Source organism: Haemaphysalis longicornis, unplaced genomic scaffold (assembly GCF_048455015.1).
Source record: "Haemaphysalis longicornis isolate Haplotype H1 unplaced genomic scaffold, Haemaphysalis longicornis Haplotype H1 scaffold_4, whole genome shotgun sequence".
Taxonomy (NCBI): Eukaryota; Metazoa; Arthropoda; class Arachnida; order Ixodida; family Ixodidae; genus Haemaphysalis; species Haemaphysalis longicornis.
Window position 1 is genome coordinate 107,616,143 of NW_027526361.1, and position 25,338 is coordinate 107,641,480.

At 49.2% G+C, this 25,338-nt stretch overlaps 1 protein-coding gene across 1 annotated transcript; it reads left to right on the plus strand.

Moving 5' to 3' along the window:
- Positions 1 to 7,585: 7,585 nt before the first annotated feature.
- Positions 7,586 to 25,032, plus strand: LOC144180478 (sodium-dependent proline transporter-like). Its single transcript, XM_077708817.1, has 4 exons — positions 7,586 to 7,834; positions 16,055 to 16,531; positions 18,147 to 18,764; positions 24,231 to 25,032. Exons 1-4 carry the CDS (start codon positions 7,586 to 7,588, stop codon positions 24,870 to 24,872), a joined length of 1,986 nt encoding a protein of 661 aa, XP_077564943.1. The 3' UTR covers positions 24,873 to 25,032.
- Positions 25,033 to 25,338: the final 306 nt, after the last annotated feature.

The following is a 25,338-nucleotide window of genomic DNA, read 5'->3' on the forward strand; positions in this document are numbered from 1 at the left end:
GACATTTGTGGCATAAATATTTGTTTTAGTGCTGCACCAGTTCTCGAAATTTGCCCCATTTGAGCACCGGCCCTCAGGATCTGCAGCCCAGTTTAAGCCGTAAATAGCCTAGTTCTAAACGCAGAATGCGATAATGGTCACGGCAACTCCCTCTACCGGTTCTCTGCTCACACAAAAAGTAAGAACCTTGTAGCAAAAGTTGGCCCACGCACCTCGTTGAGTTTTAGCGCTTCGAGGTTCTATATATCGAAACTGGTAAGTGCGAAAGGCGAAACGGAGGGAGCACAAGCGAGTCTCCATAGCAGTGGAACGCGCGCGCTGCGCCCTCTTGCGTGAAGCACAGCTTCATCAACAACGGCGGGCAGGGGCGCCATGGTGCGGGCGGAGCAGCATCAACATGGCGCTTGCATACACCGGCCGCTCGTTACTTCGAGGTGGGTGTTACTTCGTGAAACTCACTGGAATGTACTTCTCTGGTCACCCTTTTTCTCAAACTAGAAAGGCACTGAATATATATATATTAACACAACAGTGTTCTATTCCAGGATACACCAAGATTTCGATGACGTCATATCGGTAACGGAAACGACGCCAGCACAGCGAGCACAGGAGAAACGCCAGAAAATGTTCATTGACGCGAATAGTGCTGCCGTGATGGATAGGTGAAGCGAAGTAGTGCATTATGACGCTAATAAACGCCGACAGCTGGCGTAAGCTGCGTCGTAGCGACGTCGACGGGTGAATGGCGCGAACGCCGAATGATTTGACGCGAAGAGAAACGCCAGCGGGTAGCGGAACGAGTTCGCGCGTGCACGGTTCAAGCTACAAATTCTACATCTCGCGTTCACAAGCTGAGCTCGTCGCAACGTAACCGTCTGCCGTATACGCCACGGAGCAGGGCCGAAGTGGTTGCACCTTTCTTGGAGAGACCCGCTAGCAGGTCATCGCTGGCCAAGCACACCGACAAGACAGCCACCATCCCGCCAATCATGCACCTTTCGCTGCAGACTTCACTGCACATTTCACTTTCGTGCTTCACCGATTCCTAAGGAATCAACCAAAGTTTTTTTTTTTTTTTTTGCTCTCAGCTGCTCGAATTTAAAATGGTGCCCATCACAAACCCCTTTAAACTGTTTCGGTATTTCCTGTTTCCTTATTAGTAACATAAACCCCAGATTATGCATGTATCCCGTTCTCTGCGTTTAAGAGCTTGTGGGGTCTTCACCAAAGAGATTCAGGCGTTGAAGTCCTTACGTCCTGTGTTTTTGTACGGACTTGACATTGCCTTCCCTCCCCCCCTCCCCATAAACAAATTTGTCGCGTAACTGCTCCTTTCGTTGCAAATGTCGACGAAAGACGATAATCATCTGGCACCCCTGCCTAGTAAATGCCTCTCTTCTTTTTCCCGCTCACCTCTTACGCTATTCTTCTCCCGTCTTGCTCCGCCCAAGATAAATACGATAGATGTTTGCTGAAATCAATTTAAATTTACCGAATTCTACTGCTCCACGTCGGGTGCCTTGATGGCAGCGCTGCCGTTCGGCGGAGACACGCTTGTATCGAGGCGCCCTACTAGTACAACCTTTATAGAATCACGTTGCTCTACTCCACTCGGGTTCCAAGCGGAACATGGACCCTATCCTATGCAACCTTTTTTTTTTTTTTTACTGTGGCCGTTTGATTTCTCAAAACGCCACCAGAAGCTAGGTGGACTCGGCGACAGCAGGCGATGGAACGAATTTTGTAGCCTAAGCTACAGTGGCCGAGGTTGAGCAGTTTCGCGTGGACACCAAAGGGACGTGCTGCGCAAGCGCGAGGAGCATTGGTTTGGTTTGGATTGGATTGGATTGGATTAAATTGGATTGTATTGCATTGGATTGGATTGTTCAATCCAGTTGGTGTACGGGTGTGTAGATAATTGGGTCGGCACATTTGCCGGTCTGCGCATTCCAGAGGAGTGACGTCATAGTTACGGCAGACGCACTGGCCCCGGCGCGTGCTCAGCTGTGCGCCTTTATTGCGCAGTAACCAAGTCTGACGCTGCACCGGACGCGCTTGATAGCCGTTTCGCGTGGCTCCTGGAGAGCCATGCTGCGCATGCGAGAGCAGCAGTGACTGGACTCGACTGGACTGGACTGGACTGGACTGGATTGGATTAGATTGGATTGCTGAAGCTTAGCTCACGCTACGTATATCCTGGCATAGCCGAGCTAAGCCACTGCTAATTTTCTTTTTCTGGACCTGATGAGCTATTTCATTGGAGAAAGCCAATCATTAAGGCTGGGTGGGCTTGCCAATCTTACATTTTTGAAGGCTTGTTGTCGACAGTCGGCAAAGCGAGGTCAGTCCCACAGGATGTGTGCTATATCGTTATTGGCTGAGCACCGTGACACTCGGGATCACCTAGACTACCTTATCTTGTACCGCGAAAGTGTGGTGTTCTTGCCGATCCAGTTCTAATCCTGTGAACGATGGTGTGCCATTTCCTGGGCCAGTGCTTAAGAATGCCTGGACGCTTCATTCCTAGAGCCGCTCGTAGTTGCAACTTCCTTTCCACCTTGCGGCGGGTGTAGAATTCCGAGCTCGAAGTAGGTGTAGGTTCCTCCGCTGTGTTTTCGCAACGAGCGCAGATAGTGTTGTGTGCGTAATTCAGTTTATGTTCGTGCCACCAGGTGGCGCACGAAGTTAAGGTGGCCAGTTCCCACTGTCATCGTCAGTAACCGCAGCCCGGTTATAAATAACTTGGAATAACAACAAAGGCTGTCTTTTTTCCTGGGTACGAGGTAGCTTCTGCGTCCCTCTGTCACGTCGGTGACCCGGTGTGCGTCGGATACAACAGATAGCACAGTAGTATATAGCGCATTGGGCTGTAATTATGGAGATTCGTGTCCAAATGCCACTTGATCACACGTGTTCGTAATTTCCGCCTCACAAGAGCGGCGATTTGCTTGACCAGACAACACTGACGACGCTTTTCCGCAGAGTCGGACACTCTTGTCTTCAAAAAATTAATGGGAGACAACGGCTGCTGAAGCTCACCTACGGCAATTAAAGGGGTCCTGAAATACCTTCCGCCGATGCGTTGATGTACATGTAACCAAATAAAGCAATGTATTAGCAATCTCCTCCCGCAAGAATTTTGTTGAAGCGATGAGTATTAGCTGAGAAATCGTAAATCAAAAACCGCGCATTATCGCCACGCCGCGTTTCCTCCTCCTTTCAACTTACTCTCCGCTGTTGACGGTGAGCGAGCCTTCCCTCCCATGATGCTGCGCTCCTCCGCGGTGACGTACTTCCGCTATTGCGCTGCTCACACAGCCGTCTGCTACGGGCAAGATTTGTTGACACCGTGAATCCCGCACTCAGCTCAAGCGAACGAAAAATCTGGCCCCATGTGTGCGGCGGCCTGGCCTTACCCTTTCGCGGTGTACGTTGCTGCAGAACTTTGCTACCAGCGGCACGCGACTTTTTATCGGCGGCGAACTCGCAGCCGCACGGGGAGGATCCTGCGCTCGCTCCCTTGGATGCACAGCGCACTGTTTATCCAAAAAGCGCCGTATCAGATGTGGCCCCGCTGGTGCCGGGTCTTATTTTGTGGCGGTGGTAATTCCTGCCGGCGGCATGTGAAAACGACATTTTAAACCGATACAGAACCCGTGCACAAAACGCCAGTTCAGCTTGGGGCGACGCGTGGTGGAGAGCGGCAACGTTGGCAAAACATGCTCCGGCCTCTGATCTTTCTAGCGCTGGAGCGAGCACTTCTTTGACAATATCAAACATCGGTTGCCTTAGCAACAAGGCACAAACCACTCTAGAAGTCAGTTACGGTTGCGTGATCCCGGTTGAGCTTGGGGCCCCACCTCGCGGCATATGGGCACTGCAGGCATACTACTCACTCCCATTTGGAAGTTCGAGATGCGTTTGGCATTACAGGAGGCGATGGTGTGTGTGTTGTGGACGCCTTTGTTTCGCGATGAAATGCGACGTTGTGGTTCTGCGGATGGATAGTGCTTCCCATGCTCTGGATTATCTTTCTCGAGTGGCGTACGACTCAACCTCGCATGGGGTATGTGCAGTGTGCGTGGCTAAAAGCCTTCTCGGCTTGTGCGCCAGAGTTAAGTGACTTGCTGTTTGTCCCCGCAAACCGCGCGCGAGGTGAGTGCCGAATTTACGAGGGGCAGGAGGAGGCAATCCATCGTCTGTCAGTCGCGGTTCGGACTTGCAACGCATGTTGTGACGTTGTGTTCGTTCGAAACACATCTCTTAATTGTTTGGAAGTTGAATAAAATGTATGCGTCAAACCCGGGCATTCGGCTCAGGGCGTTCTCTGCGATTGCAAGAAAGAAGTGGCACGGGGTTTGAACGCTTTCTTTATGGAACGTACTCAAGTAAGGGAATATCCATGTCGTGTTATGGCCGTGTTGCATTCAATACAAACGGTTAAGCGTTTGTTTACACTTGTTTCGTTTGTTGTAAAATGTCCAAGCACTCCGGCACTCCGCTGGCAGAGCAGCCGGCGAGCCGCCGCTGAGCAGACGACTCATCTCGTTGCCGGAAGTGCGTGGAAAAGCCGCCCAATAGCACGATGTCTAGCTCATGACGAACATCTGGGAATCGATGATGTAGACATGTGAAGATGGCGGCGTCCAAAAACACGAAGGAAAGGGTGAGAAAAAAACGACAAACTTTGCAACAAAAGTGTGAGCTTTCCGCTGCGCGTAAAAGAGTAATACTTGGCACAGATGATGTTGACGACCCAATCTAACGATTGCGCTAGTCAATTTATTGTGCTCAAAACGCCTTTCAGGGCCCCTTTAACGCGTATGTGGTGCCTTGTTGGTATCTAAGGCTGAATTTTCGAACACACGCAAAAAGAAAAAACCATGTACTAGGTGTTGGCCGATGCACCTCGTTGGGTGTTGCGGTAGAAGTGTTGAGTGTTGGGGTACCCAGTGACAGGCACTTCTTATATAACCTGGCACCATCTACCGGCTTGCTTTGATGACCACTCACGCTATTCTGTTGGAAAACTGCTAAAGGAGGTTCGCCATCCCCCCTATGTGGCCTCGAGGTAGATCTTTCTTTTTTGACACTGACGGCCTTTGTCCGAGCGCCAGCAAGTCTTAAAGGAGTACTGACACGAAATTTCTCGCTTTAAGTTTTTATGCTGTAAAGAATACCTATTGGCCCAGTAATTACGAAAATTGAACCGAAAGCCGTCAGCCGCCAACACTGAACTAATTATAGCACGTTTATTGCAACCAATTTCAAATTTGGTCGCCGCGCGGGAAAATGGCCGTTCGAAGGCCAGCCTGCAAGCGGGCAGCCTTACGTCACGGTCTCACCCGTGACGTCAGGGACGTTTTTCTTTCCTCCATGCGTTCGCCGCATCGTCTGCTACGATTGCACATGGTCCGCGACTCGCCCGCGCAGTCGACATGTCGTCTGAATCTTGAGACTCGGATGAGTCACTGCCACCCGACAGACAGAATAACTTTATTTGGCCAGGCGATTAGGCCGGCGATGTCTTTGCCGTCGTCCGTTTTTTAATATCACTGCGGCTCGAACCGGCGCAGACCGTGGTAGCAACAGCTTGTCGCCACTCTTCTAATCAATCTGATCACGAAAAAGAAGCTCTACATGCGAGAAACTAGATGTTAGTGTGTTGAAAATTGTGCGAGGAGTTGTTATCAGCGCTGAATTTAAAAGTGGCGTTCAGATATTTGCCGCGATGGTAAGCCTACGCTGACCGGCTGCGGAGGAGCGACCCAGCACTGTCGGCACCACGGTGCGGCGAGCGGCCGAAAGATGGCGCCACCTGCGCGCTAGAATCAAAACAGGCCGCGGCAGATGTCTTGGTCACCGATCGCAGAAACGGAAATTATTGCCAAAATAAAGCTTCATATGCGAAAAAGGGGATGATAGTGTGGTAAAAAGTTGTGTAAGGGATGGTCATTCGCAGTTGTACAGATACCAGCGATCAAATAGTCGCCACGATACTAAGTTCACAACACCCAAGGTGACCCGTGCAACCCCGAGCCGGCTGGCTTGGGCGACAGTTCTTGCGGCCGCCGGCGTGCACGAACTCCACGAAGTCCACGTTTAACGCTGCATGTCGTCGCGTGGAAAATAATGCATCTTGGCGTCGTCGTCGATTTGCTCGGGCAGGCTTCCACGACCAGTACTTCGCATACCGCGAGCTTGCCATAGCACAACTTGGGCGAGCTCGGCGACGCGCACCGCCGCGTCGCCGCGGTGCCCGTCGACATCGCGCACCACGCCGTTTTCGGCACCAGTGCCGAACACCATGCGCCGGCTGAAGAGCAAACTGAAGAGCAAAGACGTCGAACACGCAACGTTTACAAGCATTGCTCACACAGCTACGCCCACGTCTCCTGCCCAAACGAATACCACCGACAACAGCAGCGCAGGATATCGTATCCGGTTCTGAAAACGACTATATGACGTCACCCTGAACCGGCCAGACACGTAGGCCAATGTTTCGTCACGCCGAAAGCGATTGCGCTAGTGCTGCCGATTTGTGGAAGCTCGCGGCCTGGACAATCAAAATCGATTTTGGATGCGATTCCGGCCTCGGATCGCTGCAAAACTTTCTGTGAGGCATCTGTACAAACTACTGAAGCCAATTATATCATTTTTTAGGTATCAAAATTTGTTGTCAGTACTCCTTTAAATATTTTTTCACATTTTTTTTGTGCTCAAAGATTTTCTCATTTAAATTTTTACACGTTGCTTTGGTGTTTGAGCGTGTTTTAAATCGGTTTAGCTACTGAATCCCGAAAATCACCTCGTGTGTTAATCTTCCTGCATAGCACCGCAAGTGCCTCCCTTGTGCGTACATGTGAATGGAATGTCGCTAAGAACTCACCAGCTCAGGTACTCTGGCAAGTTGTTGCTGTTGCAGATTTTATTGGCTGGGACTAGGAGATTGGTTGGGAGGTCTTCAGAGACACTATATTCACATTCAACGGGATTATTCAGCACTGTAAGCTCGGCAGGCGAATGTTTATTCTTCCGCACGAGAAACTCTCCAGGCCGCAGGCAGCCACGCTCTGAATGTTGCAGACCAGGTCTTATCCTTGTCTATCCACTCTCAGCTCCTACACGGGCACTCTTGAACCGGAATGCCCGGATTGTGGCGAACGTAGCAATTTAGATGAGATTCTCTGGCGGTGTCCTTCACTTAAGGGTTCTCAACACATAACCGAGGGAGAGTGGCGCTCCGACCTGGAGAGCCCCAATCTACTACACCAGCTAAGGGCCGTCCATAGGGCCCACGACGCGGCGGTGAGGCACGGCCTCCCTGTCCCCACGTGGGACCGGCCCGCCGCGGTGCCGCCCTGAACGGCTGCGGTGCTCCTCAGGACCTTCAATAAGGTTCACTGTCGGTCTGACTAGAGAGCGGCGCTCATGCGTAATTCCCCCCCGTAAGCGATGCAAAAGACGAGGAAGCCGAAGCCGGGCGGGTGCAGCTCGCGCTCTCGCTGGCTCGCATTGCACACGCCGGACGGAGCGGGGTCGGTCTGTTCTTCTGCATCGCAAGGACGAGACGAGCGCCGCCGGCATGAGCCCCAGGGAGACATGGGGCAGCGAGCTGGAGTTCATCTGCTCCTGCATCGGCTACTCGGTCGGCCTGGGCAACCTGTGGCGCTTCCCGTACGTGGCGTACAAGAACGGCGGCGCCGCCTTCGTCGTCCCCTACGTCCTTATCAACGTCCTCATCGGACGGCCCATTTTGTACCTCGAGCTACTGCTGGGACAGTTCTCCGGCTGCGGCCCGCTCGGAGCTTTCCGCTTTTCGCCCATGTTCCAGGCAAGCGGCCTTCACTGCTCGCTCTGATAGAAGGGCTATTTGTTAGGCGCTGTCTTTTCCGCCGGCGCCGGCAAAATTTTTCCGAACTTCACCGGCAGTCTCCGCCCATTGTCTGCCCGAAATCATGACCCCAGCCGGTGAAATGCGGTAGCTCTTATTGTGCCGGCGCCGACAAAATAATTTTTGCTGTCTAGACTGCCGCCCGACGGGACTATAAGCAACGCAATGAAGCGACGTGCATCAGCGTTTTGCAAAAAAAAATGCCGCGTCTGGCATCGCTTCGCTCTCCCTAATGTCGGGTCACGTAAATGAAGCAAACATAAAGTCGGGCGGAAATAAATAATTTCAAACACTGAAAACAAATATAAGCTCTGAAAATTATAACTGAAACTTAAGATGTGGGGCCTCTAGTTTTGGTTTATTATGTCACTTGAATCCTAACGCGCAGTTTACCCAATCATGAAAATGCTCTAGCGCTGCCCCATATTACGTCAGTATAGCGGGAAATTCTAAAGTTCTCACTACTTCTTACGTTTTCTGGGTTACAAACCTACTTCGTGGCTCGAATGAAGCTGTGTAACCGGCGAAAGTTTAAATCTTTCGAATAAGTTATATTTCGTCTGCATGGCCCCTTTAGCGCTAACGATGTCGATTACCCCCCCCCCCTCTCCACTGCACCCGCCTCAGGCAATCCACCAGACGACTTAGCTTCGCTTTTCTCTCGTCTCCATTCTCCCAATTGTGACTGCTGCACCTTTGAGACGCTTTTTAAAGCACTCACACGCAGCTCCATCGATGGTGGCGGGGCTGAGCGCCTCTATTCCGCTTCTTACGAGGTCAACGAAGGCCGCGTTATTAGAGAGTTTTAGTTTGGCGTTGTTACGCTCCGCTCCGCTCCGGGTAGCAACGCTAAGGTTCAGCGGAGTGGCGAGCGATTTTCTCGTTTTAGTTACGCGTAATGCGCAGCGGACCGGACCTCTCTAGAGTTCCTGTGTATGCTCCCTACGGGAGAATATTCGGAACATATACAGGAACTCTAGACCTTTCGGACTAGCAGCGCCGTCTGGCCAAGTTCGGCGTAATGAAACAGAACCGAAAACCATCCCGCCACTTTAACAAAGTAAAACCAGTACGTATAGCTTATTCGTTTATTAAGTAAGGACACGTGCAATCGCAGTGCATTACTTGACAATTACAATGAATGAAAATAAATTTTGAACTTGTTGTTAGCCACGCAATAGCCAACAAAGTGCGTTCCAGATCCATTCGAATCCTTTTCGACGGCAACGATCCAACGCGGCGTTTTGTTACAGTCAACTAGAATAGTTCTGTGTAGTTTTCAGATGGGTTCGCAGTCGCCACTTCTCGCAGAAAGCACAAGCCCTCGTCGATGCAGAACCGATTTCGCGGTTTGTGCGTCAAACAAGAGCACGAAGCCGCGGCGCTCGTCGCAGGCGTGGCAGCCATTAGAGAAGTCGTCGGACGCGCGCGAGAAGGCACCCGCATCGCCCAGCCCGCTTAGCCGCTAAGCGGAGAGCGCATGCGGAGTCGCACTCCCGCTCCGCTTAGCTGCTGAGCGGAGCGTAAAAACGCCAAACTAAAACTCTCTGTTGATGACAGTGCCGTTCACCGGCCAGCGACTACCCACCCCTCTCGTGATGACGTGGGGCTCGGTTTTGATTTAATACGTGACGAAAGCGTGTTCCCAGAAAGCGACAAGGATGGCGGCGTAATTGGTCACTAATGCAAACGCCTCACCCGCCGATCTAAACCAATGGATGGATGGGTGGAAAAACGTTTATTAGAGAGTAAAAGGCGGAGGGGAATGGGAGCAAAAAGAGTGGTCATCACGGGATCCCCCTTCGAAAAAGACAAGTAAAATTTCTGTAGTTTTTCGTATTTTCTCGTGTCGTACTGTCGTCTTACCGTATTCTTGTCGTGTCCTGATTCTGATGTTATGTCGTGTGTGGTATTCCTGTCCTATTTTGTGTTCCGTCGTGCCGAATTCCTGTCATGTCGTGATCCTGATATTCCATCAGTAGTTGCACATTGTTTGAATATTATTGCACATTGTGAAGAGTAGTGTAAATGGCAGTTCTGTTGTGATTATACAGGAATGTTTGTCGTTGAGAAAACTGACTTTGTCATTACGACAGAAATGTGTGTCGTAACAGATGGCTCTGTCGTAACAACAGTACTTCTGTTGTCACAAAAAAAAGGTTTTTTTTTTGTCGTACGACAGGAATTCCTGTTAGATTTTTGCGGTATTCCTGTTGTGAGTTTAGCCTGGGTCTCCAGCTCCACTCACAACGGCTCCTGCCTTCGCCCCCTCAGTGAGCCCTGATCATGAGGAGATAAGCTGGCCAGGGTCGCGTCCCAGGTCTCTGTTGGAGTGGAATGTGCCTAGTGCTCTATATAGCCGCCAGGCGCGCCCTGATGACAAGGCTCCTCTCTTCAAGGCTCGGGCTAGTCATCAGGCTTTCTTACTGCTCTAGGGTTGGGAGCGAGCAGGGCCGAAACGCAGTCTTGAAAGTATTGGGTTGGCTGTAGTTTTTGAAGTAGCGCACCATGGGGAAAAGTATTGGTTTGTAGGTGAATTAGTGTCAAAAGATCACGTGCTTCTCTTGCTTTGTCCGCATGTTGAGTTGTTCGCCTCACCGCCACGGTACGCACCCACTAGCCCACCTTACAGCACTCGGGAAGTAGAGCTCTCTTAACGCACACTTTCATTAGAAAGATAGATAGAAGCAACTTTATTTAGTCGTCTCCAGAGCGACACCACGAATACACTTTCAAGCCGCATTGGAAACAAACTTACAGCGACGCCATCAGCATCGCCTTCGTCAGCTGCACTACAGTCAAACCGGGCTATAACGAACCCGGGTAGAGCGAATTATGCTATATATCGAACAAAAATATTTCAGTTACAGAAATACATGGGAAAGATATTCCTTATAACGCAGTTCAGTCCGATATATCGAACTCTGGGCGCCTAGAATGGCCGCCGAAAAGCATGATCTCGGAGCGGTGATTGAGATGTGGATTGGCCGCGACCGCTGAGCAAGAGCCGCGACTGAGACATTGCGCCTCGCACGGAGCGATGTGAATATATCAAACTAATCGCGGTGCATATTGCACTTCGCAATAAACGGGTTTGACTGTACCTTAATTTCTAACTCGCTCGTACGGAAAACACCTAGGCTTGGAGCGGCACCATATCCTACGCTCGTAGCACTCACCATGCATAGTGCAGCCTTTACAACTGCAATAAACGTGGGCTCGGCCACACTACGTCGTCGGCTGCCTCCAAAGTGATTGCACTGCGGCCTTAAAATTACTACGTCAAGAAAAGTTGCGCTACGTGCAGACTATTGCTGTTCAGTGTTTAGTCATGCTCGGCTTCTCCAGCGGAGGTATGCAAATTTTGGAGAGAACCCCTCGATCGCTTGCCCCCTCAAGGGGCCATGAAGACAAAATGCAAGTTTGGTTTAAACCTCGCTCAAATAAGCTATATAATTGGGAAAAAAGGGAATTCCCATGCGACCCATAGCTCATTTCCCGCAACAGAACCTATAATGTCATATGCCCAGTTGTGCGATTGGCTGTGGCCGGAAAAAGCAAACGCAAATGAGGCAGCGCTTATAGGCTTGCCGAACGAACTATTTGCGCTAAAATGTAATGCATATTCATTTTACAGCAGTAAGAACGGTTGGGTAAACAGTGGAAGTTACAAAATTTGACGTACCGATGCGTAGTGCTGTTTGTACCGCGCGCACTATGCTTGTTTTAGCTGCACAGCCCTGCGGCGCTTTGGGGTTGTCTCAGACGCTTATTGCCGCCACTAAAAAAAATATTATTCCGCTTTAGTTAATTAAACCACCGCCATCAACAGTTCCCACCTCCATCTGTTTCCCCCTAGGCGCATAACATCAGTGTAGAGGTGGTTTTTACGTACATTTAAGCAAGTAATTATAATAAAACCTGTCGAATAAAATTTAATTACCCTACATAGTAACTGAGAGAAACCAAGGCAGTGCCATCTAATATTTGATTTGCGCTCAGCCAGCCTTACGCGAGTACTCGTACGGCTTTGATTGGAGGTTACTGGTAAAGGCGAGATTAGCCGAACCATTTCGCTTAGCTTTGTACATTGATGCAATGCTCTCCCGTGGTCTTTGTCTCCGTAGTTTTTTTTTTTTACCAACATCAGGCGCTACTCGCGTGCGAACGTACGCGGTTAGCGAGGCTGTGAATGCCAATAGTAACCTCCTGGGCGCTGTTTTCTTTTCAATAGCGGGTTGATCGCGTGCGAATGTGCGTGCTTAACGAAGTTTGAGTAACCTCCTGAAAAAAGGAAAAAGAAGAAACAGCGCGATGGAGACACGGACATGAGATGAATATGTCAAATGCAGGAAGTACATCACGATGTTGTAACCATACGTAGCATATGCGCATTTGCCCTTGTCGCAGGTTTCCTAAAATGAAGCGCTTCGTTTTGCGTGAAAGCGTTTCGTCGGCGAGATAAGCCGAGAGAAGGCGAGCCGAGAAGCCGAGAGACGGCGACTGACTGTGTTTACTTATTTTAAGCGACATTTCTTAAAATTGCCTCATGCTTTCTGTGAAGTGCACATATGATATGGACTGTGTACCCTGAATGAGCTAACAGCTTGAACCAGCTTAAGGGTACTCCTTATACATTTTGTAAAATACAAGGAAAAGCTAGAAATGGCAGAGATAAACTGAAACAGAATATGGTAAAGTGTGGGCCGCATAGTAACTCAGCATATCATTGGGAATTAATTTTGACCACCGTATTAATTTTGACCACCTGGGGATCTTAAACGTGCGCCGAAATCTGGAACACACGGGTGTTTTCGCTTTTTGCCTCCATCAGAAAAGCGGCCACCGCGCCTGGGAATCCAACCAGCATCCTTAAGCTCAGCTGCACAATGCCAGAGCCACTGAGCCACCGGGGCGGGTTTTATTGAAACGAATGAACGAGTAATCTTTTAAGCACAGAACTAGCACAGAACTAGGCTATTCACCATGGCTCTTCACCACCCAAGTACACGCAAAAGCTAATTTGCTGCTCGAATCACGTCATTAGTTTATGCGAAAGGCGAAATTAAGGCTGCCGTCAAATAACCTCATCGAACAATCCAGCTTATCTATCGGTATTTGCCATGTAAACCGAAAGAAACACGCAAGCTCTTCAGCGTCCCTGCCAACTCCGCGCCCTTTCTGCCCAAGGCAATATGGCCGCCGACCGGTTTCACCGGCTTCACCTCCCCGCGTTGCCGGATATGGGAGGCCTCCACTCCAGAAGTTTTGTACAACCTGCTTGATATACACCTACATTGGTTTGAAACAAGGATGTCCTCTCTCTGCGCTGCTGTTCATGATCTACATGGCGAGGTTAGAAAGGAAGCTAGAAGTCATCACGCTTGGGTTCGACTTATCCTACATGAAAAACGGGCAGGTGGTGGAACAACGGGTTCCGGGACTAATGTATGCAGACGACATATTGTTGATGGCGGACAACCGGATATGTATGCAGGGCTTGATGGATATATGCAGTGAAGAAGCGACGCACCTAGGGCTATACTTTAGCAGAGAAAAATCGGGGATCATGGTCTTTGATGACGGCGAGGAGCACAAAACAGTATCAGTGCAGCAAGTAGAAAAAGAGTATAAATATTTAGGAGTATGGCTGAACAACAGCGAAGATTACACGCAGGCGCATGAGGCTCACCTTAAGACGAAAGGAAGACGGGACGCGGCTATAATGAAGATAGAGCCCTCTGGGGATACAGCAAATACGAGGTGGTAAGGGGAGTCTGGAAAGGGGTCATGGTACCAGGATTAACTTTCGCTAATTCGGTTCTGTGCATGAAGCCGGAGACCCAAGCGGGCCTGGAAGTAAATCAGAGGGCGCTAGGCAGATTGGCCCTAGGGGCCCACAGCAAAACTACAAATGAAGCGGTACAAGGGGATATGGGCTGGTCGTCTTTAGAGGCGAGGGAGGCGCAGAGCAAGATAAAGCTTCAGGAGCGACTTCGTGACCTGTATATGAGGAGCGTGGACACGCGGTGGAGACGGAGGACCAGACAGCTGACCAAGCGGTACGGAAAGTCGGTAGGGGAAAGCGGTGTTGACACAACAGTTAAAAAGCAGGTAAAGGCAGCAGAGACGACGAAGTGGGCACAGAGAATGGAAGCGAAAAAAACCCTGGAGACTTATAGGGCAGAGAAACGGGAAATTAAGAAGGAGGGATTCTATGGCAATACGAGAGGCAGTGCGTTGCTCTTAGAGGCATGGGCAGGGTGCCTGAGAACCGGGCATACACGGGTAGCTACAAGCAGCAGGATGAAACGTGTGCATGCTGCGGCAGTGAGCGGGAGTTTTGAAGTCGCTCAAACGCAAAACTTTATTTAGCCTTCAAGAAAAAAATCACTGCAAGAAAATGTGCTTCATATACCGTGAGGCATAGAAAGCGAAGTTTTCTACGCCTCACCGATGGGGACGTCGCGTCACCAGAACACACTGCAGGAAAGCCAACTTTACACTAGGGGTTTCAGAAAACGATGGTGATGATAAGAAAAGCCACATCAAGCGCGTCAAGAAAAAAAACGCATGCGTGGTCGAAATCCAACCTAAGTTACTCGCGTTATGAAACCAACAACGGTCCTATTACGCCATTCCGAAAGGGCAGAAGCAGTTTGGATTTTAGGCTTTGACTAACGCTGCACGCGGGAAAAAAAACTTCGCTTTTTAACGATCTTTCTTTTAAAGGGACCCTGCAATACTTTCGACAAGCGCTTTCACTCTTTCCTTCGCGTCTGTAACTACTGCGAAAGCTATACAGTAATACCTCGTTAACTTGAACTCGGATATCTCGAAAAATCGGCTAAGTTGAAATTTTCCGAGGCACCGAACCATTTCCTATACGTCCCATGTATTCGTAGCTCTTTATTTCGAAGTATTTTTGGGTCAAACTCCGGATATCTCGAAATCTTTACTGAGAGGGGAACGAAAATTTCGCCGCCGCCGACCGTTTCACAAGATTCGTACGATGCTGCCGCGCATAAGTCCCTCGATTTCTTTCTGGTTTAGCCACGCCTATCACAAAGCCGATGTTTTCCCCAAGCGTGACGTCTGAGCCTAGAGGCATATGAACTTCGTCACGCAACCCTGTGGCACGTCATGTGACGGTAGAGACATGCGCAAAGGTACAGCAGTATGCGCGCGTGACTGGAGAACTTATGGACGCCGAAATCGTTGAAATAACCGCAAAAGGAGGGGACGGCGAAGACGGGGGAGGGGGGCGATGACGACGAACCTCCTCGAGAGGTGCCGACATCTGCCGAAAAGGGGAATTTGCTGCGCTTGCTGTGAAATAAGGTGGAGTGCAGCGGCGGGGAAGATCGGCTGATGATATGCGTCAGGCAGCTAGAAGATTTCTTACTAGGCCCGAGTGCGACCGCAAAGCAGACCAGCATTACGCAGTTCTTTTATGCTAAGTAAAATTGCAGGGCTACAAAACCCAGCGCGTGATCGTCTCCTGTGTGTTCTTTTTCTCTTTAAAACCTTTATGAAAAGCAAGATTGGAACCAGCTGGTGAAGAGCTGCTAAGTAGCGCCTTTTTTGCAAAGAACTCGACATTTCGTGGCAATTCGTGCAACTTTGCTTATCTCGAAAATCCGCTTATCTCAAAATATTTCCCAGTTTTTACTACTTCAAGTTAACTAGGTATTACTGTATTTATCGCCAGCACGGAGCGGCACTGCGTGATTTCCTCGTCGCACCAGATACGCCTTCCATTTCTTCTTTGTTTTTGTGGCTTTATTTTAAAAGTTGCTATCTAAAAGCGCTCACTGCTGCAACTGAAGGAAAACCAGCCAGCAGCGGCTACATGGCCTCAGTGACGTAATTCGAGCCGTCGAAGAACGTCAAGACCAGGAAAGAGAGAAAAATCATTTCAGCGCGTTTACAAGTCATCTGATGGGCATAGAGCAGTAATTTTTGGCTGAGGTACTTCGCAACCCCTTATCTAAGAACTGTGTGTGTTGGGTGACTACGTGCTGCAAGCATTTGAAATTTTAAAAAAAATGTTGAAAAAAGTGTTGCAGGGTCCCTTTAAAAACGGGCTTTGATTTTGTACCAGTGTCTGCACCGAGCACCGATGTTTCGCTCGCGTTTCGACCGTGAACCTCCGTGCAGGGCAACGCCTTCGGTGTCATGTGGAGCGCCTTCGTGACCACCATCTACTACCAGATGATCATCACGTACGCGGTGGTGTACCTGTACCACTCGTTCAAGAGTCCGCTTCCCTGGACCGACTGCTTCGAGTGGTGGGGCGTGCCGCTGGACGGCTGCTTCTCTCGCCTCCGCACGGCCCGCGTGTGCGACCTGATCCGCAAGAGCCTCGTGTTCGCCGGCGTCAACGCAACCGGGTCCGTGCCGATGGCCGTGGTCAGCTACGAGAACGTCAGCGTGCTCATTCCGCAGAGCGAGTACGAGAGGCGCTTCGCAGGCTGCGCGCATGGCAACATCTCATCCACCGAGGCCTTCTACAGCCGCTTCGTGCTCAACTTGTCGCCATCCCTCGCCGAGGTCGGTTATGTCCAGCGAAACCTGGTCATCTGCTATGCCCTGAGCTGGGTCGTCATTTTCCTCGTCATCTTCAAGGGGATCAAGGCAAGGCTGCTTCCCCAATGTAGAAAAAGGCGTCTTACGTACGATAGCGTTCTTATAATGTTCTATACATGAACGCTCTATACATAGTGCAGTAGAAACCCGCAGTTACATTCCTCACTGTTGCGTTTCCATGGCTGTTACGTTGTTTGTCATCGGTCCCGGCATAGCTCCCATAGGATCTAATGTATTGAACCCCGCTGCAACGTCGCTACTGTGAGCCCGTTCCCGTACGATGCGCCGCAACCTGACAATCCAAAACCGCTTGGGCACCGCCATTTTGACTTGTGATGAGTCTTGGCCAGGCTTTGTTACAGAACTGGCTACAAAAAACTACAAGAAGCCGCAAGCGAGTTGGAGAGGCCGCCACTAGATCGACATCCGTCAAAACTGCTGCCACCTTCATTACTGTGCTTACAACAGAAGTTTCATTTCGGAACATCGGACGGGCGTGATGTTAGCGCCACCGCACTGTTGTAACGGTGCCATGCGGTGTTTTTAAACTAGGTCAGGTGGCAAAGAGCGCGGCCCTCCAGTACCGCGACGCTCCGGTAGCGTTGACATTAAAGCTTTAGTTGAGATCGATCTCGGCGCGTCGTCTGCTGCTCCTTCCTTGCTACTCTTGTCGCTTTCTACACCACCCATACCATCACTTGCGCAAGTTTCTCCAAAGCCTGTGGTGTCTAGGGACTTGCCAGACACTACAAGCTTTGGAGAAGCCGTCGCGGCGATGGACCTCCTTCGCAGATACGTCGCACCTCAAAGTGACGCTGAAAACAATGCGGCCTTTCAAGTTATTGAGAAGCGAGTTGTGCTTACGAGCGGGCGAAAGAAACGACAAGCTTCTATTCTCGATTTCTGAAAGCGTTAGGCTCACATTGCAGAAATAAATCGTTTTTGTCAAAAGTGTGCACCTTTCGTTCGTTTTGCGTATCACGACGCCCGTGTTCGCGCCGCGAAACGGTCGGAACGGCGAGCGAATGGTACGGTGATTTCACGACGCCTGATTTTTGTTGTCGTCCTTCACGAGTAGGTTGACGGCGAGCGGGTAGTACTGGTAGCACAGTGATTTTACGACGACTAACATGACTTGACGCCCGTTTTAATTGCTCTTGGCAACACTAAATGTGCACATAAAAAGCAAAAAGAGACCGCTACATTTGGCAGAACGAACAGAAACCAAGCTTACAACAATGAAGCTCTAGATAGGGTAGAGTGTACTAAGACTTCTAGTACACTCTAGATAGGGGGTGATTTAACGACGCCAGTTAGACGCCGGCCCATTTTCCTGACTTCCCTCACTCTTACGTTTTCCCGGCTGTTACGTTTTTTTTTTTTTCGCGGTCCGGTGAAAAACGTATTAACGGGGTTCCACTGTACTATATTTATGAACTGCTCAAAAAACTAGCCTTTAACTCTTAGTCCCCCCTTCTCGCACCATTCACACAAAGAGATAAGTAGCTGCTTGACCCGGGTTACCTAGCTGTTTTCATATGTTGTGAAGTGACCCTCTACCCTTTTAACATTTATATTTGGTAGTCAACGGCTTTCAGCGGTAAACTGATGTCGGTGTCAGCGAACTTGTTGGTTCTCTCCGACGCTCCTTTGACGGCCGCAGGTGGTCGGCAAGGTTGTGTTGGTGACGGCGACGGCTCCGTACATCATCCTCGCCATCATGTTCATCCGAGGCGTCACTCTTCCCGGGGCGGGCATCGGCCTGCGGTACCTGCTGTGGCCTCGCTGGGACACCATCTTCTCCCCGGACGTCTGGCGGGCGGCCATGGAGCAGACCTTCTATTCGCTCAGCATCGGCACGGGAGGCCTGCTGGTGTACGGGAGCTACGAGCCCTTCCGCCGCGACATCAGCTACGGCGCCAAGTTCGTCTGCCTGGTCGACTTCCTCACCAGCGCCTTCTCCTCCGTGGTCGTGTTCTCGGTGCTGGGGAACATGGCCCACACGCTGGACATCCCCATCTCGGACGTGGTCAATGCCGGGCCCGGGCTGGCCTTCGTCACGTATCCGGACGCCCTGTCCCTGATCCCCTTCCCCAACATGTGGGCCGCGCTCTTCTTCGCCGTGCTCATCCTGCTGGGCATCGACACGCAGATGGGACTCTGCGAGGTCCTCATAGACTCCATCCAGGACACCTTTCCCGTACTGGCGACCCGGCGCACAGTGACCGTGTTCATGTACTGTTCGGCCTGCTTCCTCATCGGCCTCTCACTGACTACGCAGGTGCGTGTACGGAAGAGAATATCAAAAATCCGGGCAGCGCTTTTAAAAACTATAGTCTTTCTTGGACTACTTCAACGCAGAAATTAAGGTGTGTCTGTCTGTCTGTCTGTCTGTCTGTCTGCCTGCCTGCCTGTCTGTGAGTGATTCAATTCAGCCACCCGGCCAAAGTGAAACAAAAGCTGCGCAATAGTCATAGTGTATACCCATAGCCAAATCTATACGTCTAAGCCCGGTGTCAGTGTTCATACTGTCATGGATTAATTAGACACATTTTATACCTAGAGAGGACCATCCCCCTATAGGGCTTTGAGCTAGTTAGAGAGATGGGCTAGGGAAGAGGAAGATGAAACCGAAGGAGGAGATTGCGGTACCGACTGGTTCGGACGGGTGATTAGACCTGTTACTGTGTTCCTGTTAACCGATGTGTGCTTGGGAATAGTCGCCCGTAGCAATACCTGTCAACATTGTTGAACAAGAACAAGCATTACCCAAATATAAGGCATAAAATCAACACATAAGTGACATTTGTAATGTTCCTTTATAAAAAATTCATGGATACTTGGCTCTTGCGTTCAAATGAAATACTGCATCAACTTAGAAAATCGTCGACTGTTGTTGCCCGCGCTACTATAGCTCCTGGCGGCATTTAAGAAATTAAACGGCAACAGCAACGCAAGGTTCTACTTGGTAGGTTCCACGTTTCACTTGACTGCTCGTGGAGTGGTTCTATAAGCGTTGTGGTACGGTGCCTTGATTCACGCGCGTCTCCACAGTAAGGTAGCGCTGGCGTCGAGGCACCTGGCTTGGAACAATGGAACGCGGTAAATTTAAATTGACTTGAGCAAAGCGCAAGCGTTTTATCTTGGGAGGAACGAGATGGGAGAGCAACGGCATCAGAGGTGAGCGGGAAAGAGAAGGGAGGCATTTACTTGGAAGGGGCGCCAGTCGAATATAGTTTTTCTTCGACATTTGCAACGAAAGGAATAGATATGTGGGCATTTTTCCTTTCCTTTTTGGCATAGTCAGCCATTTTGAACAATCGGTGCTCTTTAAAAAAACAGCAAATGTGTTCAAAAGACGATATTTTGCGCACTGCAAGATGTTGCACTACTAAAAAATCTTTGCAAGTGGACTAAGTAGTCCATGGTTTTTGCAAAACAGCCATGGGCATGAGCGATTTCAAGACCATGTCCAAAATGCCATGCTGCACACAAAGCCAAGCTTTGCCTTTCAGCTAGGTCTCAAAAAAAACGTTGCAAAAAGGAACTCTGAGGAAAGAATTGCTTCGAGAGCCTCGAAGCAAGTATTCATAAACACTATGAGGTGTTCAGACTTGCCGGACTTGTGAACGCCCTCATTCCTGCTTCTTATAGACCTGAAACGTCGATTGACAATGAAGCGTCGCCGTCGGTTTAAAACTCCAGTGAGCTGCAAAACGGACGACACGTGACAGAACATTTCAGTCATATAAGCTGCTCAATCGCGGGGCCAAAAATTAGCTCAAACGCGGTCATTCATGTTTTCCTCGTTGTTTTCCTTCCTTTTCTTTTTTTTTTTTTGCTGCCGAAAAGTTTCGATTTCCACTTTCCCTTCCCTAGAGGAGTAACATGATGCGCGGTGTATTACACCGGCCAAAAACTCGACTCAACCAACGGCACACATGCAGCGCATCAGCGGAGGTGGCCGCCACTTTTTGTGGATAGCCACGGAGTATAAAAATAACGTTTTTCTAGTTTTTTAGACTTCACTTTTAAAATGTGTATTTTTCAAAACAAATATACAGTAAACTCCCGTTAAGACGAACTGAAAGGGACCGTAAAAATCTGTTTGTATTATCAGAAATTGGTCTTAAGCGGAGATTTTTTTTTTTGCATTTTGAACGTTGCAAGAGTGCAAAAATGTTGTTCGTCTTAACCACAGTGTTCGACTTAACCGAGTACGTCTTAACTGGAGTCCACTGTACCTACATGTGTTTTATACATACAATTGTTCGTTTTCGGATTTTCTATTTTTTTAATCAGACGTAAAAGTCGGGTGCTATTATTCAAACAAATAACCGGGGAGAAATCGGGTTTCTTTTTTGTAAAACCGTTCGGAAATTCGGTTTTCGTTTGGTCAAACCGACAGATATACCAAGTAATACTTGAAAAAAAAATAGAGCGCGACTTAGACAACGACAGTAAAGAAGGACGACGGGGCAAGCGCTCACTTGCAACTAACATTTATTGAGGCATCGTCTCATATTTATACATGTATCATCGGGAGCATGCGAACTTCGGTACACTATATGGAACGCGTCAAACAGAGGACATGATCAAAGTGACGTTTTCAAAAACTCAAACTCGCTGGCACGCAAAAGCACAGAAGTATCGCTGACGCACTTGTCCCCTTAAATGTTAGTTGCAAGTGAGCGCTTGTCCCGTCGTCCTTCTTTACTGTCGTCAACTAAGTCGCGGTCTATTTTTTTTTTTTTTCAATCATAATGCAATTGGACCAAAAGATGTGTTTAATGAGTAATACTTCATTTTGGGAGGTATCTCGAGCTTCTGAACTCTGACACGTTAAAATTGGTGTTTATTTCAATCTGGTAATTGGGAGGACATCAGGGTTTTTGGCAAATGTTCTCCAAAATTTGGAATTTGTTCCTAAACTAATCAGTAACGATGACTGCAAAGACCTTTGATAACTTATAAGAAATTAATCATTTTGTTCGCAAAAAGCTCGTCATGTATTTGTTACACATCCTTGTTTACGTACAATATTATCTGTATGCGCCACATGTTGGTCTCCATTCGAGACCTGTCCAATCGTTGAACGTATCTCGGCTGAGAGAAAGTTATCCCGACATCGCAGACAGACAAAATAGTGACGGTACTGCATTTCCTGGGGCAGCGAGTGGTGCAGTCATGCCAATACTCAATGAGTTCGGGAGCTGTGTTTGTGGGACTTGCTTCCAGGAAGTACTGGTTGAGAACCGCGGACCGTCAACGCAAAATTGTGCATATCGCTACACTGAAAATTAAAGCCGTTCCACTCAATGGGAAATCTGTAGGAAGTGCAGAGCAGTGATTCGCCATAATGGGCTGTAGCGCCATTTTCCGCTTACTGTTACCACCCAATGCAATTCCAATTTCCCGCCTTCGCAGTGCTCGCGCGCCCCCTGCCTGCAACTGCGCCAGCGGGAGTTCTGTTCTCTTTGTGCTTTTCTGCCCGCACGTCCCGCCGTTGCACTGGCCACATGTTGCGTTTACTATCGTAAAAACCAACCGCAACGGGCGTCCTTAACTAAAGGAACGCGGCCGCTGCCGGCTAATTACGCATATTTTTCCTCAAATGTACCTATAGTTTTCTTTGCCAACGGGAAGATGTATGACAAGCGCCAGAGTTTCACGAGTTTCGAACGCTTATGACTATATAAACCGCTTGGCTTTCGAAGCCTCTGGGGTGCGCCGTGAAGTACAGCGTTGCCCCGGGACGCCGCCTTGGTGCTCTATACACTTGGCTCGAGTGAGCGAGCTAGGACGACAAGGCGAGCGCCTAAAGTGCTCTGCACTTAAAAGGTCCATTCGGGAAGAAATCGGGTTTAACCCGATTCTCCTTAAAGATGTTCTGGGTGAAACTTACTTCCAGCTTAGCGCTACAGCCATAGCTATAGTGCTGTCCAACGCATTCGAATTTATAAGGCTGTGCTGAGACAGGCCGGAGCGTCTGCCACTGTGGTTTAGAGTTTCTTCCGTAGCGCTCTGTTACTATATGGGTGGTGGTTCGAGTCCGGCTGTTGCCTACTTTTTTTATTATTTTAAGCGTTAATTTTACTTTCCATGGTCAGTTTTCGCTGTTTAAAATTATTTTTGTTTCTGTTCCTTGGGCTATGTCAGCTTTGCTTATGTTACGTTAACTCTTTTAGTACGGCGCCTTAGGCCATTTGGACGCCGGTGTCCGATGATTTCAAACGTCCCGCGAACGCTAAAAACAGCGCCTGGTGGACAAGTAGTGCCATCTGGCGTATTTATTGACAACTGCTTTTTCGATTTTATTATGTTTTGTTGATATTTCGCGTGCAGAGACCACGCCAAGAGTGAAATTTGAACCCGCTGTAGTGGCGAGTTGTGTGAAAATGGCGTCCATCGGTCACGGAGTTCCGATGATTTCAAACGTTTCGCGAAAGCTAAAAACGGCGCCTGTCGGACAACTAACGCCCTCTGGCGTATTTATTGACAACTTATTTTTCGATTTTATTACGTTTTGTTGATATTTCGCTTGCAGAAACCGCGCCAAGAGTGAAATTTGTACCCGCGGTAGTGGCGAGTTGTGTGAAAACGGCGTCCCGCTGTATTTATTAACAAAAAAGGGCTTTCTATCTGACGACTGCAGCTTTACATTGATGTGTAGGGTCTGGCCAACGTACGGTAGGGACATTTTGCCAAATACGCCGCGTCATATCGCGTTATTACCTTCATGATAGCCTGGCACTAGTGTCAGATTACCCCTACGGAGCGATGCGCGACACTTCTCAAGAGCGCTAGATTTTTTTTCTAGTTTTTTACCACTAAAGTGAAAAAAATTTTGTGTCAGAACACAAAAAAAGTGTGCTTGGATGCATAACCGACTTACAATCGAGTGGCTTCGAGGAGCGGCACAGCAGCCAGTTCCGCTAGTTTGACGGGCCCACAAAAATACAAAAAAATGTGTACAGCGTTGATATATATATATATTGAATCATAGCCAAGAAAGGCAGCAACAATTTGTATATCTGAGAATTCCTAAAATAATTTTAGGCTGATTACGTTGCGTGTATTTTTTGTGCATTTTTTGTGCATTACGTTTTGTGCATTTTTTTTTCTGATTATTTGACTAATAAGCTGTAAGTAATTGTACCTTTCACAAAACTGCTGGTATGTGTTTGTAAAAGCAATCTATAAGCTAAAATTACATGCATAGCAATGCTAAATGTGTCCACTAGCTCAAGAGAAAAAAATAGTTTTGTGGAAGCACTCAAAATCGGCCGCTTTTACGCCGTAACGAAAGAGAGCGAAGCAGTGCCACACGCGACATTGTTTCATGAAAACGCCGATGGACGTCACTTTAGTGGAATGCTTATAGCACCACCGGATGGCGCTCTAAATACAACCTATAAAAAAGACGTGCCTGGACTAAAAACCCCGAACAAATGCGATATGAAAGCAGAGCGCAGCTGAAAGGTACCACCACGAAAACATTTTATTACAAAAAGTCACAAAATAAAATGTGAGCAGAATTTCAAAAAGAAACGCGGAGAACTTTCCGCAAGTGCAACGGATGCGAAGAATTCTTCACAAAAGTTTTTTGTTTTTTTGCGGATTTTGTATCGGCAGGCTTTCCGCGAACACGTCCTTTGGAAACGCGGTAACTGCGATTTAATTTGCTGGCTGGAAAATTTTGCACGCGGCCTAATCCTCAATCACGGTCTTACAAACTTCGGCGCAGGTCGGGCTGTACATGGTGACGATATTGGACAATTACCTGGGCGCCCTGCTCGTGCTCGTCACGTGCCTGGCCGAGACCATCACCGTGGGCTGGGTTTATGGCATCAAGCGCTTCTGCTTCGACGTCACCTTCATGACGGGCGCCTGCCCCAGCTACTACCTGGTCCTCACGCTCAAGTACCTCGCCCCGGCAACGCTCACCTCCCTGCTGGTGTACACCCTGTACACCTTCCCTCGAAGCAGCGTGGACGAGTACGTGCTGCCGCTGTGGGCCGACCTCTTCGGCTGGGGGCTGGTCCTGGTGGGAATGGCGCCGCTGCTCATCATTGCCCTGGTCAAGCTCGCCGAGTGCGGCTACAGCTGGCAGAGGGCCTCGGCGCCAGAGATGGACTGGGGACCCGACGACCCCAAGTACCGAACGATGTACCACCAGAGGCTCGACGAGGTGGGCTTCCAACAGCTCGACTACGCCGTTGTAGCTGTCGGCTCCAGGAAGGCTGCTCCTGTGGTCTACCTAGCGGCTATTCCCAGTGAGAAGCCGCACGGTGCCGAGAAGAAGCCGCACGGCGTCGAGAAGAAGCCGCACGGCTCCGAGCAGAAGCCGAAGTCGCCGAAGGCGGCCCACCATGCCGCACAACTGTGATGTGGCGGATCAGGAAAAGAAATTTTGCGATTTTTAAAATATTTTCCGCTGATCGATGCGTTCCTACCGAAGGGGGTCTTCGTTTCTTCGGAGAAAACGTAATGTTGCAACAGCCATAGCTTAAAGCTCCATAGAAAGTCTGCAAGGCACTTGAACAATGTCGCGCAAAATTTTGTGGTTGAACAATAAAAGTTAATGACTCTTCCTGGTCTTTGCGTCCCGTCTTGCGTGGAACTTTCGAAACCTACAAAAATTCAGGGAAGCTTGCACTCACGCGCAACACATGAATGACGAAGCTGTTGTAGGTGAGCGTTGCCGGATACATAGGAAGTTTCAGTATCATATTGTTTGCATAGTTGCGGTGCTATAAGTACTATGCATAGAAGAGGTCGTCCTCTTCGCATTGAGTGGTGGATGCAAAGTCACCCGCAGCATTGTAAACTTCCACCAGCACATCGTCATCGAC

Excerpts from the sequence above, each read along its gene's own strand:
- LOC144180478 (XM_077708817.1), top strand. The coding sequence starts at position 7,586 with ATGAGCCCCAGGGAGACATGGGGCAGCGAGCTGGAGTTCATCTGCTCC. Across the intron at positions 7,835-16,054 it reads GCTTTTCGCCCATGTTCCAG|GGCAACGCCTTCGGTGTCAT; the intron begins GCAAGCGGCCTT and ends ACCTCCGTGCAG. Across the intron at positions 18,765-24,230 it reads GCCTCTCACTGACTACGCAG|GTCGGGCTGTACATGGTGAC; the intron begins GTGCGTGTACGG and ends ACTTCGGCGCAG.